At 36.1% G+C, this 21,710-nt stretch overlaps 1 protein-coding gene across 2 annotated transcripts; it reads left to right on the top strand.

Annotated features, from left to right (window-relative positions):
* Positions 1-9,920: 9,920 nt before the first annotated feature.
* Positions 9,921-20,225, top strand: LOC147076149 (uncharacterized). Of its 2 annotated transcripts, XM_085941195.1 has the most exons (5): positions 9,921-10,141; positions 11,568-11,888; positions 14,175-14,327; positions 15,843-16,007; positions 18,314-20,225. In XM_085941195.1, the coding sequence occupies exons 1-5, from the start codon at positions 9,992-9,994 to the stop codon at positions 19,754-19,756; spliced, it is 2,232 nt and encodes a 743-aa protein (XP_085797321.1). In that variant the 5' UTR covers positions 9,921-9,991; the 3' UTR covers positions 19,757-20,225. The 2 variants fall into 2 exon arrangements, with proteins under 2 accessions (XP_085797321.1, XP_085797322.1); XM_085941196.1 differs by lacking the exons at positions 9,921-10,141; positions 18,314-20,225 and adding an exon at positions 10,445-11,442 and having other exon boundaries at positions 14,175-14,335; positions 15,843-15,937.
* Positions 20,226-21,710: the final 1,485 nt, after the last annotated feature.

Here is a 21,710-nt window from a genome sequence, read left to right as displayed (position 1 = left end):
CAAGGGCTTCCTTTTATCGCAATAATTTTGTATGCGATGTATGTTATGCATTTTTCTCTTCAAAAAAGATTCTGATCAATCACAAGTGTATGCATGACGTATCTCTGAGTGATAATGAAGTGGACCTCCTTCGAGCACAAGCCTTCCAAGACCTCGGTGAATGCTCGGATTTGTCAATGTTCAATAACGATTCACAGGTACGTTCCATTCTTATTGTGTTATTGCTATTCTTATTCAAACACTTGTATGAAATATATAAGGTTTCGTTTTTCATAGTGGACTGTAATTGATTAGTGGAATGATTGGGATGGTAAATGTGGATGCTGAGAGGGCACGGTTACACGTAGGATCCTAAACACTGACTTTTTATGTTGATCTTTGGTCTGGTTAAAGCTGATCCTTGGTGCATGCTCTCTCGTTCTTGCACAGTACACTTTTGATGAATGATATGCTAAATGAGGACACACCCTGTGCTGGTAACACGTATACAAGTGGTTTGATTAACGGAGCTTGCACGGAGACTAAGTTGAAATTATGGCTTCCACAACGGTTGCACTGCACACGCTCGTGGTATGCATTTTATTTTTTGAATCAGTCTGTATGTTTAAATTGCTCATTAAACGACGGTATAGCTGTAATAAGCCTACACGCGCCCGTTGTCATGAGGTAACTGAATGTTATTCAATATCTGACAATAGCTGGGATTTGAGGTGGAGGGAAGTATAGGGAAACATAGAGCCACCATAATTGGCCCAACTAATTAATTTACATGGTAATCACCATATCAGTCATAAACAGCATTGAGCAGTGACATCCCTAGACAAAATGCCGCCCCAAAGCAGCGTCAAAATGCCGCCCCATTTTTTTATCATCCTTTCATTACTCCAATATCTAAGAAATGTGTTGTATGAAGCATGGCCCCCTCATCCTGAAGCGGGCCCCATGTTAGGATCTTTGTCCTCCTCCCTACCTATTGTTAAGGATAAAAGCAGTGTGACGCTCTACAGTAATGTTTTCCAAATGGTGTACGCGTTAAAATTGATGTGTATATTTAGTGTTTTTTTGTATATTTTAATACATACACTTGAATTATGGAGTTTTTGAGTATCGCTACACAATTATAAATTGTTTTGTGTAACCACATAATTTTAAATAATATCATTATTGAAGGAAAATAGCCCCGCAGGCGAATTTTTTGCTTTTAGAGCAAATTTGTGATAAGTGTTTATCTCACTTATCGAGCCCGAGCCCCAGGTTAGAGCCCTGTCAGCCCCCCTCTTATGGGGGCCATGGTTTGGATACATTACTAATAAAATATATACCTACCACTAAGCTGAAACATACAAAATTAAATTTAGATATCAATAAATAAGTAAGCGAATAAAAATAATATTAGTTAGACACTTACCCAAATCACCAGAGTCTGAGATGCCATTTGGTTGATATGTCTGACACATTTGGCTTATATCATTTAGTAATACCTACGCAGATGTATTATTTTCACACCATTTTTTCTATACTATTATTGTACCCTACAACATGTAAACAAAATAATTTTCCTCATTATTTTTTAATATAAACCTAAATATAATCATAAATAAGCTATTAACTAATAGTATCAACATTCAACCGTTGATGATTGAAATAAACTACAAATCCACACTATTATCAGCAAAAAATATGTTTACAAAAAAAACGACTTAAAAGAAGGTATTGCACAGTATTGTATTCACAGCACGATAAATATGATATAATCTAGGTAGATACCTACTAGTGTACATTTTTATTACAATTAGCTGGTACTTAACGTAAATACCTATTATATGCACGAATACTAATTGATTATGTCAAATGTCAATAAGGATTAATAATCATTGTGAATAGGTATTGTCACCAAATCAATACGTGCGACCCCCGTCGCGCTAAAGTTGTCTATCCCTGCACTGGACAGGGCAAAGGGATAACGGTTCTTTTAAGAAAGCGGCGGATCGCGGACGTCCCAAGGTCAGCAATGCGACCCTTACCGTACTACCTGCTATCTTGCGCAGAGCAAGTGGATAATACGGCATCCGATGCAAGAATCGACGTACGTAACGGCACAAAACCTGACGCTCCCAAAGCCCGGGAAATAGACATTACCGCTCGAATATCCACTCCAGTTGACTTAATATTGTAAATGACTGATGTTCAAATAAGCCGGCAATAGTGGTTAGGCCGGTATATTCAAAAGATCGAACGTTTCCCGCCGCAGCTATCGGATGTCAAAAACGGGCATCCTAGCGACATCTCGCAGCGGGTAGCGGCAAACTCGGTCACCTGCGTGAGGCATCGCCGTTCTACACCTATGCGAAGGAAGGCGAACGCCAAGAACCCCAGAACCAGGAGGGCGGGGTGGACGACATCCCATAAGGCCTTCGGCCGGTTTAAATATCCCACCGACATACCGTGCCGTAGTAAAGAAGGCCGGGATCTACCTCAGCGGCGGATAGCGGAACTAACGACGGCCGCCGAAGTGCCCCCTCCACGCGGGCGGCACAAAGAAGCTTTTAAAAGAAGCTTGCGCAACTCGAAGAGGCCTCTTTTCTCCTCCGACGCCTCGAAGACCCTACCTGGGTCTCCACAGGACCTTCATCCGAAGGTGCCATCCACCAGCACGCCGCCAAACCCTGAGTACCCTGTATCAATATTTCTTTTGTTAATTTCTCCTTTGTATGACTTATATATTGTATAACTATAACTATATGATATTTCTCTGTTTGTTGATAACTTTTGTCTTCCCTTTGTTATTCTTTTTATTTCATGTCTAATCTACGCTAATTTATTTCAAGCTTGCCTCCCTTCGGGATTATATAATATTAAAGCCGTGTCCCGTCAGTGAAAAATTAATTCTAGGTGTTATTGGTATTAATTTTTTTTTTAATTGTCATAGTGTAATTGTTTCGTAGCGTATAGGATCCCTTTAATGTTTAAAAGTTTTTTTTTTGTATTGCCGATTTACGTGAGCGTTAGATTATTCCGCGGATGTGTTTAAATTTAATCCCCGCTCTATTAATTAATTTACATGTTAAGGAATTAAGTCCAATTGACCTGTGAGGTTTGTAGTGCGGGATGTGGTACCACAACATACGCTAAGTGAGGTGTAAAGTAGACAATTGCCGTCTTAAATTCTCATATTTCGTCCTTTTTCTTGGTTTAAAAAAAGAACGGCGTTTATCGATTTCCTGAACCTGCACTGCCATCTGTAAAAATCAGATAGAGGCGCGTTACCGGGCGCGCGAACCTTTTTGGTGTCGATATATCGATTTCTGTGCTTGGCCTTTTTCAGTTCTTTTAAATTGTTTTGTTTACGCATTCCGTTATTCTACCCGGGCAAATTAATCCTACCTAATAAATTAATTACGCCGGGTTGGTTTTCGCGGGACAAAACCGTTCTTCCCGCGCGCAGAAAGGCCATTTCACCTGACGTAATCGTCATATGATCGGAGAGCTTTGTGGTGCCACATCTCACCAAATATACGTATATATAGGGCTTTCTTTGTCTTCGGTTGGTCTTATCACCAATACAACTGCACCCGTCTGACCAGCCAGCTTTTGACGGTCCACAATCCTCGAATATAAATTAAATAAGTATAATTCCTCCTTTGGTTTTTATGCCATTGCCATCTGTGCTCAGTCCATAGAACACGAGAAAAATGCACTTAATTAAATAAAATAATTGAGTCAGAAGACCCGCAGGCGTACCCCTCCCTGCAAAGGACTTAATTCGAGGATTGTGGAGTGGCTTTGGGTAGCTAAATCTGTATAGCTCCAACCAGCGGTTGTCACACTGGGCGCCTCTGGCCCAGTGCTCCCAAATAAAGCCCTATATTGTTCGCAATTTTTTTTTTAGGAATAATTTAGTATGTAATTTTTCTTTATAATAGTAAGATTTTCGATCTCATGCTTGCGATTTGACGTGTTCCTACGGCCATATAATGTGTGCTGTACCTGCGTGATGGATTAACCCCTTCAGGTCACTACGCTTGTAAATTCCTAATATAATAATTGATCGAATGTTCTTGTTTTTATGAAACTGTATGACCAAACCTGTATTTGTAATAAATAAGATTGTAACCTAATATTTCTGTCGTCTACCGCATTAAACGGATCTCTGTTGAGACGATCGAGCGTTTCATTTCGACCACCCGAGTCTCCTTCCCTTCTCAAGTGTCGCCCGTGCGTGGGGCGAACGAAGTCAATGCGACTTCGGGAAACACGACCCTGAAACCCGAGAACCGTGTATGCAAACTAGGCGACAGAAATATCTGAGGGCGAGAGAACCTCAGTGGCGCCCAGTTAATAACCCCGAAAACTTAGTTGTGATTACAGACCCGCACGCAGAGATGACGAGGGACGCAGAAGCGAACGGAGCGTCACCCCCAACCAGCAGCCCGACGTCACAAGGGCAAGGAGAGAAACAGGCCTGCGGCATGTCTTGCCGGCACAAGCCCGAGCTATACATTGCGTTTATTAGATTTTTCATCGGAATGTGTCATTTTGTGTCTTTTAAAACTTTAATTTGCTCTACGAGAAGCTGAAGGTCGAGAAGGCTTTAAAGTATAGGTCGCTCATAGGATGACAAAATTTAAAAGTGGTCAAGATCCTCAGCCATGAGTATACAACCAAGAAGAGAGGAGAAGACAACTAATTTGCGAGCATCTATATGAACTTTCATCGCATTTTAAAGGTTTTTATCAGTATTGCCATTCCATATGTTTTAAGCTTACTAGGTATTTTTAAATTACATATTTGATTATATTGGAAATCACATTCATCACACGCAAATGGTTTTTCTCCTTAATGTGTAAGTTCATAAGTTCTTTCATTGAATAAGTTTATGTTATTTGAATATGTTTCTGATAATTCTTCCATATACCTTATGTTGAAAATAATGTAATTTCTATGCCATTTTACCATAATAATATTTACAAACCTATTTCGGAAGTCCTATATTTTAGCTTATTGGAATAAGAAACTCCTCGTTCGAGAGAACCTCTCTCTTCAAGTACTTGGGCTCCAACATTACCTCTAAAAATGAAATGTCCCTAGAGCTCCCTGACCGACTGAGAAGTGGAAATGCAGCGTACTTCGCGCTGAGTCGTCTGTTCAGGTCCAAAATGCTGTCCATTAAAACGAAATTCCGGGTGTATAACGTGGTCATCAAGCCAATCGTCATGTATTGATGTGAAACGTGGGGTTTAACAGAAAAACAAGACAAGGCGCTCCAAGTGTTTGAAAACAGAATCCTCCGGAGAATACTTGGACCCGTCAATGAGAACCACCGGTGGCGCACCCGCACAAACGCTGAGCTCTTCGACCGATACCAACCTAGAATCACTAATATTCTGAGGTCAAGAAGGCTCAGATTGGCGGGCCACGTTGTACGATCTGAAAGATCTAGAATTCTCTATAGGATTTACAAAGGCACACCAGCTGGCACTCGACCTCTTGGCCGCCCTCGACGGAGATGGGCGGATAACATTCAAAGGGATGCGGAAAGGCTGGGGATAGTCAACTGGGAAGAGAGAGCGCTGGACAGAGATTCCTGGAGAAACGTTGTGCAGTCGGCCATGGACCTGAACGGCCCCTAGCGCCAGTTTAATAATAATATATTTTAGCTTAACTATTAAAAAATAATAAAACTGTTTGGTAATAGTATAACAAAAATTTACCACTGCGTTTCATTAGTTAGATTCTTATCTAAATTAAAACTGTAAACATCTTTACAGTCTTCTGATGTTGGTAAATTGAACGATCAAGAGTTACGTATTTTTAACATAATGAATAGCTGCTAAATAAACTATGTTTTAAAAATCGGATGAACTTGATATTGTTATATGGCAAACGTATATAAGTATAGACAAAGTATGTATAAGAATCCGTGGTAAACTCAAAATACCTAAACTATCAACTTACCAACTTTTGACAGCATCGTATCGAATACGTTGTTTAAGAACTCATAAAATTACACATTCAGGAGAAAAACCAGTTGCGTGTAATGAGTGATGACTTTGAAATGTAATCAAATATGTCATTTAAAAAACCTAGTAGTCTTAAAACATGTGGAATAACAATACTGGTGGACATACTAACGAATGCGATTTATGTTCATATAGATGCTTGCAAATTTAAGTTTTAAGACACAAAATGACACACTCCGATGAAAAATCTAATAAATGCAATGTATGTTCATATAGATTTTCGCGAATAATATGCGTACTTGCCAGACCGAGGATTAGAACTAGTGACCCTTGACGCGATATGCCAATGCTTAAGCCGCGCGGCCATTTTTGGTGGATGGTGAAAAACCTTATAAATGCAATGTATGTTCATATAGATGCTCGCAACTTAGTCATCTTAAAAACTAACAAATGACAAATTCTGGTGAAAAACCTTTAAAATTCGAAGTATATTCATATAAATGCGTACGACTTTGTTGTCCTAAAAGACATGAAATGAATATGTACTTATTATATAGAACATACTCGTGAAAAATCTTATAAATGCAATGTATGTGCATTTGGATGCTCGCGACGGAGTAATCTTCAAACATATGTAAAAATACAAAATGGTGAATAACCTTTTAAATAAATTGACTACTTATACGGAGGCTCGGCACAAAATTATCTTAACGCTCATAAAACGAAACTGGAGAAAAACCATTTGCGTGTGATGAATTTTATTTTGAAAATAGTACCCAAACAAATATGTCATTTAAAAACTCATAATCGTGATGAGTTTAAATATAAATGTAAACAGATATGTATGTAGGTACGTTGTTTAAGAACTAATAAACACACACATTTAAATGAAAACCATTTGCGTGAAACAATTGTCGAAGCCGTCAGAGGCAATAACTTTTTAAAGAACCTACAAAATTTTATTTGATATCGATTCTGAATAGCATAATATGAAGTGACTAACACTTATCTCCTAACATAACACCTACCAGAACTACAAGCATACGTTGCACCACCTGGAGAAACAGAGAAAAAGAAGATGCAAATATTATTAGGAAGAGTTAAGTGCCTGCAAGTTAACCCCATTACATAAAAAAATTATAAATGTCATTCCAATATTATCTTTTGAAGAAAATATCGTTGCATAAAAACATACCTATTGCATTTTTCAAAAGTATGCATACCTAATTGTATTCTAATAACTTAACGGTATTTATTTTTATTACAGATCATTTTAAAAAACAGTAGGTAAGTATAATTATATAATTGACTGCATTTTTCCTTATTAAACTGACATTGATCCATTCAAAATCATAAATAAATAGATAAATGTTAAGAAAGTTGAATGATTTTGTAATTTTGACACTTTTGTGTAATCAGATTGTCAATTTTGAGGTAGTCTATTATAAACCGACATATTTAGTGCACCTTACACCGTTTTGGCTATTTTGAGGAGACTCTTTTGACTGGATGTTCCAAACGGATGCGGTCGTTTTTGTTCAGGACATTTTGACGGGGTACTTAGTGATAATGGAAAAATGCGAATTTTTCGCGTAATTTAAATGGAAAAACAATAAAAACTTCATGAAAAATCATGTAATTAAATTACTCAAAGGTGTGCATTTAAAAAATGTGGAAAAAATATGTTTGGTTTTAAAACTTGACGGCCACTCAAAATCTAATTACTAGCTTAATATAAGAGATAAAATTTTTTTAAATCGTGCTAAAAGTTTACATAAATTAACTTAATCGGATGCCCTAAACAAAAAAATTTTAAGGCAAATTTAATGGTTCAAGTATCAAGTCACTATAATTTAAAAAATAATATCTCACGATATAATCGATAAAACAAAAAAGCACAAGCACAAACGTAAGCCAATAATAGACAAATTGATGACTTAATAAAAAGTTAAAAAAGTTTGTTGGGTGGTTCTACTTAACGATCATTAAATATTTCATATAGAATAACTCACGCACTATATGAGAAAAAAAATAAAAAAGTATGCAGAATTGCGCACTAGCTATGCAACAAGAGATTTACTTACAAAATATTTTTTTAAACCCACCCAGTCAGGTTTTGCATACAAACATTAAAATTAAATAGCGCGAAATATAGGTTAAAAAGCAAAACAAAATCGTGCACTAACGTTCACTACCAACGCACAAGACGTGTTTACAATTTTGAAGAAAAAAACCCAAGTTTAGTAACACAAGTATCCAGCATTTAGCTGGGTCACCCAAATAAAAATACGAATAACCCGCTTATGTGCGTGCACAAACGTGCACAAACGAATGCACTCGAAAAAAGTTGAAATTTCAACATTGGGTGACCCAACGTTTATCTGGAACACCCAATTTGAAATTGGAATTTTTCGGTTATTATAGGTGCACAAACGAACGCACCCAAAAAAAAGTTGGAGTTTTAACATTGGGTGATCCAGGTAAATGGTCCTCTTTCTCTCTGACGTGATAACCAGTAAACCGTTAATGACATTTAGCTACTTAATAAGCTGTTTATTGGCAAATTTAAAAGCGAGCGATTCAGCTACTGCGATTGTGATGTTGACTCACAAAACGCTCCATTCGCTGCAGCAGTCGAAATGGACAATTTTACGAACCGGAGCGCTCAATAATTTTCCGAAAATATTAACATAGTCGTTATCAATGCTATGTACATTTTTCTAAAAATAAGTGTGTTATATTTTTTGTTATACCTAAATTATGACCTATCTAGTTCATGGTCAAATTATTTTTTCCGCTGTCGCAGTCTTCCGCAGGTCGCTACCATCGCTCTACTGCGCTGACGCAGTAGGCCCACACGTTAGCGTGTAAGCGTGTAAAGTTGACCGGCTGTCAACTTTTCTCGCTAGATTGTTTATAATAATTATGCTTGTTAGCTTGTCGATGATGACACTGGGCGAGTTTACAATAAGCATTATGTAAAGTAGCTCAATGTCATCGAGCCTATAGGGATTTTGCAGATTAAAGCCAGGTTAGGTTATCAAATGTGTTCATATTAATTTGCACAGAGAATCGGATTGCACCCGTTATTGCACGTATAAGATCAATTAAGTTTATTGTATTATTATTATCATTCGAACATCGGTCAAGCTTTAATTTTTTTGTGTTAGGTACCTACCTACCTAAACTGGTCAGGATCAAACATATAAAATTTATTCAATACACCTGCTTTGTCAACACCTCAGATAGAATTAATAATATACCTACCGACCTACCTTCTATAAAAATATAATTCTTTTGTGTTTTTTTACAATGCCCGACGATTCTTGAACCTACAACCACTGGATACCTTGCAATGTAGGGCATCCTAATTATTTACAACGAAATTGTTCGAAAGAGGTAAAAATGTTTTTAAAGATTTAAAATTATATTTTTTTAATTCACATGTAAGCATTTTTGATCGGTAGAGTAACCAAAATAAAAAAAACCTTCTTATGATATCTCAAATTATAAAATATAATATATCAAACAGCTAAAATGACAACGCGTACGTAATTTCTTGGATTGCGTTCTTATAATTCGGTTACAAAAAGATGGCAACACTGCGGCATATTGTCATTTCACGGCAGCGTTGCCATGTCTACTGAAATTTCAGTAGATCTACTGATATTTTTGGCAATATACTGAATCTACTGATATTTTCTGAAATCTACTGATATTTCTTCATTTCACAAAATTCCCACCAGCCGGGAAAAAAACTAGTCATTTTTGAAAACTTGGGAATCTGCGGCCCGCGGCGAAATTTTTTCTCCCAAAAAAACGAGCCGACCATGAAAAATAGGGAACCTGCGGCCCGCGGCGAAATATTTTTCCTAAAACAGAAATCTACTGATATTTTGTCGAATCTACTGAATTTTTTTTTACACATTCTACTGAAATTTCAAATTTTGACTTGGCAACACTGTTTCACGGCTGCCAAATTGTGTTTTGTCCCGATAATCCTGAGCTTATTCTCACTTCAAACACGAAAAATGGACGTAAAAAGCGATATATGTTACCTCGAATCTTATATAAAAGATAGTAATTATTGCTCGAATGTGAAAAATACAACCAAACCAAAACCAGGCGCCAACACCAATACAAAGCAGGAGAATGCTGACGAAGCCGCTTGCATTTTTGAGGTTACTTTTTGCATATAGGTTCCTTAATTGTTAATAATATAATTGTAGAACGTATGTAGACGTTAGTTCGTTTTTATTGTAGGTATATTTCATCGCATTTCACCACCATTTACAACACACCAATGAATTCGGATGGTTCAATTTAAACGATTTGACAGATATTTTACGAGGAAGCGATTCCCAACTAATCGTCAGTTTTGCCAGTATCTTAAATTTAATTCAATAATACTTTGTCTCTAAAACAGCAACTCATTGACTGAAATGTCAACTTGGGATGAGCATCATGAAATTCTAGCCTGCGATATAGCCCGTCGTCTAGGTACAAGGACACACATTTAATTGTCGAATTCATTTATTTTAAATGTAGAAAATAAAATCAATGCTTCGTGGCACCCAACGATGACCGAGAGGCTTACGCATCGGTTTATAATGTTGTGGGTCCCGGCTTATGAAAATAATAACTGAATATAGTTTTTAGGTTAGGTCGTGTTTTTTACATTTATCATTTTGACTTTGATGGTCAATGGATGGTCAGATGCTTGCTGAAATATATAAAACGTCAACTCGCCAGAAATGAGTTGTTAAATAACCATAAATGTTTACTGGAACATTCTATTCATATTACCTAATCCAAATCGTTGTTGTAGTTAAGTGTCACTGTAATCAAAAAATAACGGGTTCAGTGAAATTATTATACCCCGTTTACACGTGCATGGATTTACTGCAGGTCGTACGTATTATCGCGGCCATACCAAACCATCTTATCGTGCAAGTTGCAAGATTCTATAAGTACATATTTAATATTAAAAAAATTCAGCAGCTTCTAAATTTTCACGCGACCGTTCGAACTTATGCGAATTTTGCGCTTTCGCAATAGAACGACAGTGGTTAACCTGCCGGAAAACTAACAACACCGCGAATAGCATTTTGACGTTTACCATTTTTCACACCGCGATACATAAAACTATCTGCAATATTGCCATAAGTACCATTATTGTGTGTTATAGTTATCGGGGATGGTGAACAGTTATTTGGTAACAAATTCTAATGGATTTAGGTTTTTGTACTTATCTATTTGAGCCGTTTTTTGCGACCCGGGTTTCGCCTATTGGCATCTTTAGGCACTATGTGTACTCACCAAAAGATAAATACACACTGACCGGGTCGCAAAAAAAGACTAAAAAGGAATAGTACAAAACCTAAATCCAAGTGCCTTCGGTCGATAGTATTAATATTAGCCTTGATGCTTGCTAAAAAGTAACGTTGACAAAGAGTACTGTAAAACTGCTGACATATTATAGGTAGGTATATTGAAGATAACCTTTTCTGATACCAGGTAAAGATATCAGCTCATTCATTATAGAAATTTATATCTACAATATTCATAAGAAAATAATTCAAGGAGCATTCTTTTCATTTTTTTCAGCACGAAGCAAACGACATTCCTGAGATGCAAGCCGCAATGCCGTACGGTGAAATTATAATACACGAACATGACATTAAGCAGGAAATAGTGAATGCTTCCGAAAAAGAAATCTGTTTAAAATTGACAAGAGCTTCCTTTTATCGCAATAATTTTGTATGCGATGTATGTTATGCATTTTTCTCTTCAAAAAAGATTCTGATCGATCACAAGTGTATGCATGACGTATCTCTGAGTGATAATGAAGTGGATCTCCTTCGAGCACAAGCCTTCCAAGACCTCGGTGAATGCTCGGATTCGTCAATGTTCACTAACGATTCACAGGTACGTTCCATTCTCATGTGTTATTGCTACCTACTACATATTTGTTAATTCAAACACTTCGGAATTGAATGAAATATAATTATATGGTTGCGTTTTTCATAGTGGACTGTGATTGATTAGTGGAATGACTGTGATGGTGGATGAGGATGCTGAGAGGGGGCGGTTACACGTAGGATGCCAAACACTGACCTCTTACGATGTTCTGTGGTCTGGTTAAAGTTGATCCTTGGTGCGTGCTCTCTCGTCCTAGCACAGTATACTTTTGATGAATTTATGCTAAATAAGGATACACGCTGTGCCGCTAACACGACACAGGTGGTCTAATTGACGGAGTTTGCACGGAGACTCGGTTGGATTTATGCGTCAATTACATTGAGCTTCTTTACGAGCTGTTTATTGTGCGAATTTAAAAGCGGGCGATTCAGCTACTACGATTTGATAATTACACACAAAACTTTCCATTCGCTGAGAAGTCACAAGCTAGGGACTATTTTGACGGAATATAGTTCGTTTTTTTACCGGGAGGTTGGTACTGCTCTCTACTGCGCAGACGCAGTAGGCCCACACGCCGGCGTGTAGCGTATAAAGTTGACCGGCTTTCAACTTTTTTCGGTAGAGTGTTTACAACCTGCTTATTAGCTTATTCGATGATTACACTGGGCGAGTTTACAAGCAAATTGTAAATTCGCCAATAAACAGCTCATAAAGAAGCTCAATGTAATTGACGCTTTATGGCTTCCACGACGGTTGCACTGGACACGCTCGTTGTATGCACTTTATTTTTTAATCAGTCTGTATGTTTAAATTACTCAATAAACGACGGTATAGTTGTAATAAGCCTACACGCGCCCGTTGTCATGAGGTAACTGAATGTTATTCAATATCTGATAATAGCTGGGATTTGCGGTGGAGGGAAGTATAGGGAAACATGGAGCCACCATAATTGGCCCAACCAATTAATATATGTTGTAATCACATGTTACTTTATTTACCTATGTCACTAGTTTCACTGTAATTCATATTTATACCCTATATATCATAATAAACTTAATGCTGAATAAAATGATCATCCATCTCTTTCCACTCATGTGGCTTTGGTTACATTCTTTTTTTTGACAGTGGTTACAGAGGCTTTGACGACAACTAATTATAGCCTCTTCACTAACTTCGTATGTCACCGTCTCATATTTAACAGCATTGATTGCTTATTTTACAGCCTAGACCAGGGAACATAGAATTAATGGGACTGATATACCTAACGGGTGTAGAATAACAGGCAACCTATCTTGGATGTAGAAGAATATAAGATAACGTTAATACGTTATTCTAAGCTTGCCCTTCGTTCTGACAACTGCTCTCCGTTTATGCACTGACGATCATTCAAATTGCAACACACACTATTTTTCATCATTAATGTGTTTTTCATTTTTGCAGGTCACACATTCAAATTCCTTCTTCAAAATGTAATAAATTGAGATATAGCCTGTCTGAATTATGTCTTAAGCGTCAATCACATTGAGCTTCTTTACAAGCTGTTTACAATCTGCCTGTAAAGTCGCCCAGTATAATCATCGAACAAGCTAACAAGCAGATTGTAAACACTCTACTGAGAAAAGTTGAAAGCCGGTCAACTTTACACGCTACACGCCGGCGTGTGTGCCTACTGCGTCTGCGCAGTAGCAACCTCCCGGTAAAAAAAACGAACTACTTTCTGTCAAAATAGTCGCTGGTTTGTGGCTTCTCAGCGAATGGAAAGTTTTGTGTGTAATCATAAAATCGCAGTAGCTGAATCGCCCGTTTTTAAATTCGCCAACAAACAGCTCGTAAAGAAGCTCAATGTAATTGACACTTTAATCTGTTCTGTGCTATTGACATGTCAGATGACGCCATTACATACTTTACGATGTATATTATCTAATTTGCTTTTCAAAACTGTTTTACTTGTCCTTATTTTGTCGCCAATATTTTATAAAGTTAATAAAGTACCCACAATTAGACACCCACCATGGCTGCGCGGCTTAAGCGTAGAACTATAACGCTGTGGGTCCCAGATTCGAATCCTGCATCTGGCAAGTATCCAAGTATCCATAGTATCTACTAGTTTGATAGCTACATATCGTTACCCTCATCATTCGCTGAAATTGATCCACTGCTTGTTAGATGAAGGCCTCTCCTAGTCAAAAATCCACTTTTTTCTTCTCTCGATTCAATACCATTGTGGTTATAAACAAAAGCAACTCCCTCGTATTAAAATAAAGGCAATTGAATTTTATTCTTGTTTTTTAGTGGCCTGACATTAACCTTGCTAGTCTAAAGTCTGAGACAGATCCTCAACTAGTTGATTCGAAGGACGAATTTATAGAAGACACACAATGCCAAATCAAATATGAAGATTCACAACCGGGTTGCTCATATTTCGAATGCAAGCCAATAGAACAGGTAGGAACGTTTATAATATTTATTTATTTATTACTGTGTAATAATTGTGATATGATAGAGTATACCCCGTAAACACGTGCATGGATTTACTGCTGACAGTACGTATAATCGCGGCCATAACAAGGAAATGGACGTGGTAACACGTATTATCGTACAAGAGCATATTTTATAGCGGGGCGCATGCGCAGTAAAACGATAGTTGCGAATCTGCCGGGATAAATACGAAATACAGAAATAAATCTCTTAGCGTTGCTTAGAAAACTTAATAAACTGAATTTTAATAATAAATATGAGTAATAATAAGATGGGGTCTAATTCAACAAATTCACATTTTATGACACTTTTTAGAATTGTAAGTTTATCTTTGACTTAAAATAAAAAATATTTTTCTTTTTAAAGTTTTTAAATACATATTTATTAATTCACATAGCTGGAATTGTAAATTATCAAGAAAATGTCTCAATTTGCAAGCTTCGTATTTTTCCGCAAGGTGCCTCTGGTAGGTAAAGACATCGCCTTAATAAGCGGATCAAGTTATATGTAATTCTTACGTTCTAACATATACAGTTTTATACATTATATTACATTATAACATATACCTTTTAAAGCACTCATGGCCGACTTTCATATCTTCCACGGTTCACCTGACGGATTCGCTAGTGTACCCAGCGGGACTTTTATCTGGACATTTTCATCTCAGTTCAACAGATCGGCGCATACAATTTGTTTTCCCGGTTCACTATGTGACCGGGGTATGTGATTACGTCGCCTACTGATTTATAGTGAGCGTCAGCATAAGGCTGACGTCCGGGGTCGTGTCATACTATTATCATTTCTTATCGTCATTTTAACTCTCATTTCTTTACTTAAGAGCATACATAAGTGAAACGGCAAATAATTTTCAACAGTATGTAGGACGAAATTTTTTACTCTTCGCCAATCGGAGATTGACAGTTGAGGTGTAAGCACGTCAATTGGTTTTGTGATAGCGTCGGAAATTCTTAAATCGTGTAAAGATGACTAAAAAACGTTTCCCATTGATAATATTATTACTATCGACCGAAGGTACTTGATGGAATTTGAATTAAAATTCATATATTAAGTCACATTAAGTCGTTTTTTATGTTAACCCTTGGTGAGTCTACACCACGCCTGAAAATGCCGAAAGGCGAAACCCGGGTCGTAATAAAACGACTTTAATGGAATAGTACACAGCTTGAATCCTTTAGAAGTTCTCCATTTACTTGAAAAAGAAAACATGTCAATGAATATACTATTATTATTACTAATTTAACAATAAAATAACATTAAATGGACGCGTGTTGAATTTTTATGACAATAACAATTTGCATAATCCGCGCATCACCTAGTGACGATCTTTTTAGACCATGCCTCAACTGAAGCCTTGATGCCTGAAGATGCTCGAAAACAAAAACGTTGAAAAAATATATTTTAAACGGAATAGTATAAAACATAATTTAGAATTTATAGTGTAACGATAATTTTGTTTTCTAGGTTTCTACATGGAATCACGATTCCGATAGTAGTAGACAATCCTCGCCTGATGGAATCCAAGATCGAATGATGCAGTATTCAGAAGTGACGATAGACGAAGAAAACATTAAAAGAGAAATTTTAAAACAAAATACTCTGAAGGAACTTCGTCTTATTCTGACAAGGGTAATACATTTCTCACGTAATTTAATTTGCAACAGTAGATTATTGGGTTTCCAGCGTGTCTTCCTTCTTTACTCGACGTTTTGGGCTCGAGGCAGAGGTCACTATCAAGAGATGATATGATAATGGCCTCTGCAACGAGCTCGAAACGTCGATTAAAGAAGGAAGAAGGACACACGGTGGAAACCCAAAAATCCACTATGATAAAAAAAACAACCCTGAAAGCCTCAAATATTATAATATATTGATTTGCAACACTTGCAACGTAGATATCGTTCTACATCACGATCGTGAAAAGTGGTGAAGTAAGTTATTGCAAACTATTTCCGCGATCGGATTTTTTTTATGAAAAAATATATATAATTATATAAGTGGGAGGATAAGTTACATTTATTTATATAGTTTTCGATGCGGAAGTATTCTCAAAAGTCAAAAATGATTCACACGGATGTGATTGCTGCTCAGGACTTAGTAATCCTAAGTTACTTGTAATTTTATTTGTGCATAACATCCTCGCTAGCAGTTATAACTACTTAGTATTAACGTATTTGAGTTTTAACACTAATGAATATAAGTACCTACCTAGCTTGTACTGTCAGACAGTCGACAGTGTCTAACAGTTCAAAATGATTTGTGGCACATGGCCTCCGCGGCTGTTTTTGACGAAGCGCATTCTTGACGTCCGGTTTTGGGCCACCAGCACTGCTGGCCATATATCACAAATATCATGAATAATGTTGGTTACGTAGTTTCATACTGTAGATACCTACCACATCCTGTCCGGATCAATGCCATCCTTATTTTCAACAGCAACAATGATCTCCATTGACCGTAACCCGAACTCCGGCCTCACTATTTCGTAAATAACGTTCGATGATGCCTCCAGCATCTCAACCACACAAGTCAGTGCTTTTTTTATGTAATGAAGTCTGTAGGATCACTTATAGATTGGACTCCATATGCGCCAATTTCGTTTATTAACAAACCCGTTTATCCCAAAACGAGCGTCATAGCTTAAGTGAGAGATTATTTATAATTTGGAATCGCTGTTCGATCGTCACTCTATCCATAATTTGCTGGTCTAAATACTGATCATTAATGACAAAGTATGCGCAGTATCACACTTCCGTTTGACAGTTAACCGTTCCATAAGTTCGATCTAAGCAACAACATAAAATTATGAAATCTTGAATACTGAAAGGTGATTCATGCGAATCAAGTCAGATGTCATTAAATTGACGATTTAATGTAGTACCTGCCATAAAATACAAAGTCTCGAATGTCTTCTATAATAATTGAATAATAAATACCATCTTTAACGGGTGTAGTTATGTGCAGTGGTTAAAAATTCATCTCTTAAATAAGATATATTCTTGGTTCCTTGGCAGCCTGTATTTTTATTGTAGATAAGTGATTGCACCCCTCACCCTACTCTGTCTTAGACTATACAAACAAAAGATTATGGAAAACCAATGTTTGAACAACTAGTCACTATAAAACGACCAATAATTTCTAGGCGAAAGGGGGGTGTGCCGCAACAGTGGGCAAGCTAAACGTTAATAACTTATCTATAAAATAATTATGGTGATATTTAGTAATAATATTCTAAATTCACGAAATATTGAAACCACCATTAAAAGTTTCCACTGGGTATAGTAATTTTAAGTTTCGCTACCTAATAGCAATCCCTACACCATTCCACATTTCTCTAATATGGAGAGGTATCGTATCGTTAGTGTTCTATTAAATTATGTGGAATTTCGAAATATAATATATTAAAAATAATATTGTTTATCCTATTGATCAAGGTTGCTTGATGAAATTTGAATATAAATTCTAGTTTCGCCTTTAAGCGTGGCAGGTTCTATGTACACTCTCCAACGACGCACTGAAACGGATTATACCTATTTAGTTACTACATGTAAATCACGATATAATTTATTGTTCTCGAAAATGGAGCAAAACTGCATCATCGTACCTACGTAATTCTGGTGATAAATTATTTTATCAAGATATATTAGAAATATATCACAGTTACAGAGTAAACCTATCCTACTCATATCAGTCAATTCCTTTACCCAATATATGGAGTTTTCCATTTGGAACTTACCAAGAATTTTGCCACAATGTTTTATGCAGTTGCTGTTGAATTTCATATGTAGGTGCACTTGTTTACTTATAAATGGATCATTCCGTAACATTATTTATTTTTTTAATAAGCTACCTTAATATGTACGTTTATCATTTCTGAACGTCATTTTACTCACTTATTTAATAACGTCTGATAATGCTGAAATGGTTTTTTTTAGGTTTCTACCAAAAGATTTTTCACGAGGAATCACGTTACAGACAGGAGTCAACGATTTTCACCTGATAAAGCGATACAGTATTCAGAAGTGACGATAGATGAACAAAACCTTAAAAAAGAAATGTCCGAAAAAAATACTCCAAAGGAACTTCGACTAATTCTGAGTAGAGTAATACATTTCTCACGTAATTTGATTTGCGGTATTTGCAACGCAGTTTTTAGTTGCAGACGTTATCTGAAAAGTCATAATATGATGGTTCACGAAGAAATGATGGTTGATCAAAGACAAGACAATGTGTTCTCGCAACTTAGTCATCTCAAAGCACATAAAATGGCAAGGACCGGTGAAAAACCTTATAAATGCGATGTTTGTTCATATAGAGGCTCGCGTCTCAAGTATCTTAAAGTACACCAAATGACACATAGTGGTGAAAAACCCTATAAATGCAATGTGTGTTCATTTATATCTTTGCATCCTGGAGTTATTAAAAGACATAAAATTACACATACTGGTGAAAAACCCTATAAATGCAATGTGTGTTCATATAGATGCTCACAACTTGGTAATCTTAAAGTACATAAAATAACACACTCTGGTAAAAAACCTTATAAGTGCAATGTGTGTTCATTCAGATCTTCAAATCTTAGTTCTCTTAATAAACACAAAATGACACATACTGGTGAAAAACCATATAAATGCAATGTGTGCTCATATAGATGCAAGCAACTAACCCATCTTAAAAGACATAAAATGACACATACTGGTGAAAAACCTTATACATGCAATGTATGTTCACATAGATGCTCGCAACTGAAAGATATGAACATACACAAAAGGACACATACCGGTGAAAAACCTTATAAATGCAATGTATGTTCAAGTAGATTCTCTCAACGTTGTAGTCTTAAGGCACACAAAAGGACACATACTGGTGAAAAACCCTATAAATGCAATGTGTGTTCGTATATATGCGCGCAGTCAAGTACTCTGAAAACACATAAAATGACACACACTGGTGAAAAACCTTATAAATGCAAAGAATGTCCATATAGTTGCTCGCGAATTAGTACTCTTAATTCACATAAATTGACACATACTGGTGAAAAACCTTATAAATGCAAAGTGTGCTCAAATAGATTCTCGCAGCTTAGTAACCTAAAAAAACATAAAATGACACATTCTGGTGAAAAACCTTATAAATGCAAAGAATGTCCATATAGTTGCTCGCGAATTAGTTATCTTAATTTACATAAATTGACACATACTGGTGAAAAGACTTATAAATGCAATGTGTGCTCACATAAGTGCTCGCGACTTAATAATCTTAAAACACATAAAATGACACATACTGGTGAAAAACCTTATAAGTGCAAGATCTGTTCAAGGAAATTCTCACGACTTGGTATACTTAAAAAACATGAAATGAGACATGTTGTTGAATAACCTTTTAAATGCAATATATTTTCATATAATGCTGCTGATACTTTTCGCATTCTTGAAAAGTATCTTCAAAAGGGATCTCCCATTGCGTCCTAAGAGTAAAGTGTTCAACCCATATGTGCTACCAACGCCCAACCAAAGTATGCACTTGAAACATAAACTCTCAATGTAATAGAAAATATAAAATTATTTAGAATTACGCAACGTGGCTTGGGAAGGTGCATTATAGGCACAACGATTAAAGTTCACAAAAAAAACAATTTATAAACAAACAGACACGAATGCGCTATATCATAGAGGTCGCCAAACAGATGAAATTGCAATAGGCTGAACATGTCTCTTATGGCCGGTTCATAAGTAATTTAGTCGAGTGATTTAGTTACCACTTAATGGATTAGTAACTGAAAAGTGTCAGAACACAGTACATTAGTGAATGACGTGTCAAAATGAACAGACTACAACGTAACAAAGCAAAAATAAATAAAATCTAATGGATTTTAATATTGTACTATTCCATTCGAGTCGTTTTTGCGACTCGGGTTTCGCCTTTCGGCATCTTCATTCACTGTGCTCGCTCACAAAAAGCAAACACACTTGTTAATTAAAAAAATAAAAATAGTATCTAAATTATTATATATCAGGTATAGAACCTACCACACCGGTCATTGCTGATCATTGGTGTAGATTGAGTTATATAGGGAAAACCAGTGAAAAAGTTAAAAAAATGTCTTTTAGAAAATAATGTCAACCTCTTGAGTGTAGTGTTTTTATTATTTATATGTACTAATGATCTATTATTGGGCTTTGACGATATATTATAATATGCTTATCAAGTGTATTGTTATTAATGAGAAAGGGGTTTTTACTAACTTCAACTGTTCATAATTTGTTTGTTGTATTTTTTATTGTTGACCCTTGACCTGATAGGTAGGTAATAAAGTTTTGCCTACGTTGTTGTATTGATTTGTTATATAACCCTTTATAGGTCATAAGCGAAAAACGGATAGTTTTGAGACCGGCAACATTAAGGTCTATATTTCTATAATTTTACAAGTTATAAACACCCTTATGGGTTTTAATCATTCTCAGATAATGCACAGAGGTCTTGAATCTGACCAATCGCCCTGAAGTTCGCACATATTGAGTATATTACGAAAAATGTGTCCCGGTCAGTTATCTGACCGGTGTCCATTTAGCGACATGATAGCAGCCAGTTTTTCAACAACAGTGTTTTTAAGTTCTTGTTTTTTGAAAATTGTGACTTGTTTACTGAAAACAAAGTATGCACATTTATACTATACATACAAATATATAGTTTTTTGTATTTCACCTATAAATTGTATGTGTTATAGTAAAATAATATCAAATTATTGAGTGGCATGTCGAAAATCTAACCTCAAATTGTATAATTTGGATCCTTTTTGATTTACATAATATAAACACTAAAAATAATTTCTAAACCACAACACATCTAATTTCATATAAAAATATAGTGAACTTTTACAATTACTAGTTAGTTTTTGTGGATAATTAGTCGCTATCGAGTTATTTGATGATATGTGTCATTCTTTGAAAAAATGTTTTCCATAAAAATCGCGGGTAAAAATAATTGTTTTTGTTTTCATTCAAACAGTAATAATTTTTTGAAATACATATCTCAGAATGAAATAAAATAGTTATGGAATGTTATATGTATAAGTAGAAGCCTATATTGCCGAACAAAATTTTGTTTTTATTGTCTGAGGATGGAAAATGGGAGAAGCGGAGGTTTTAGTGCGAAAGACCTTGAAGACATGGGTAAAAACGCATCCCTGAGATTATTTGAAGGAATAACAGAATACCAATGTGTGTTGGATAATGAAAAAAAAACCTAATACACATCTTCACTTTAGAAACAAGATGGCTGATCAGCTGATAAGATCTTTTACTTCACGAAAAAGGGTTGGTCGACCTCCAT

This window comes from Rhyacophila brunnea, unplaced genomic scaffold (genome assembly GCF_057557595.1).
Source record: "Rhyacophila brunnea isolate RB1 unplaced genomic scaffold, BYU_Rbru_1.0 scaffold_13, whole genome shotgun sequence".
In the NCBI taxonomy this organism is placed as follows: Eukaryota; Metazoa; Arthropoda; class Insecta; order Trichoptera; family Rhyacophilidae; genus Rhyacophila; species Rhyacophila brunnea.
The sequence above is the reverse complement of the archived record's forward strand: the minus strand, read 5'-3'. Positions and strand labels throughout refer to the sequence as shown.

What these genes read in the sequence shown, in the direction of transcription:
- LOC147076149 (XM_085941195.1), top strand. Translation starts at nt 9,992, where the DNA reads ATGGACGTAAAAAGCGATATATGTTACCTCGAATCTTATATAAAAGAT. An exon ending in TGTTCACTAACGATTCACAG is followed by an intron (nt 11,889 to 14,174) that starts GTACGTTCCATT and finishes CTTGTTTTTTAG; the next exon opens with TGGCCTGACATTAACCTTGC. An exon ending in TTCGTCTTATTCTGACAAGG is followed by an intron (nt 16,008 to 18,313) that starts GTAATACATTTC and finishes GGTTTTTTTTAG; the next exon opens with GTTTCTACCAAAAGATTTTT.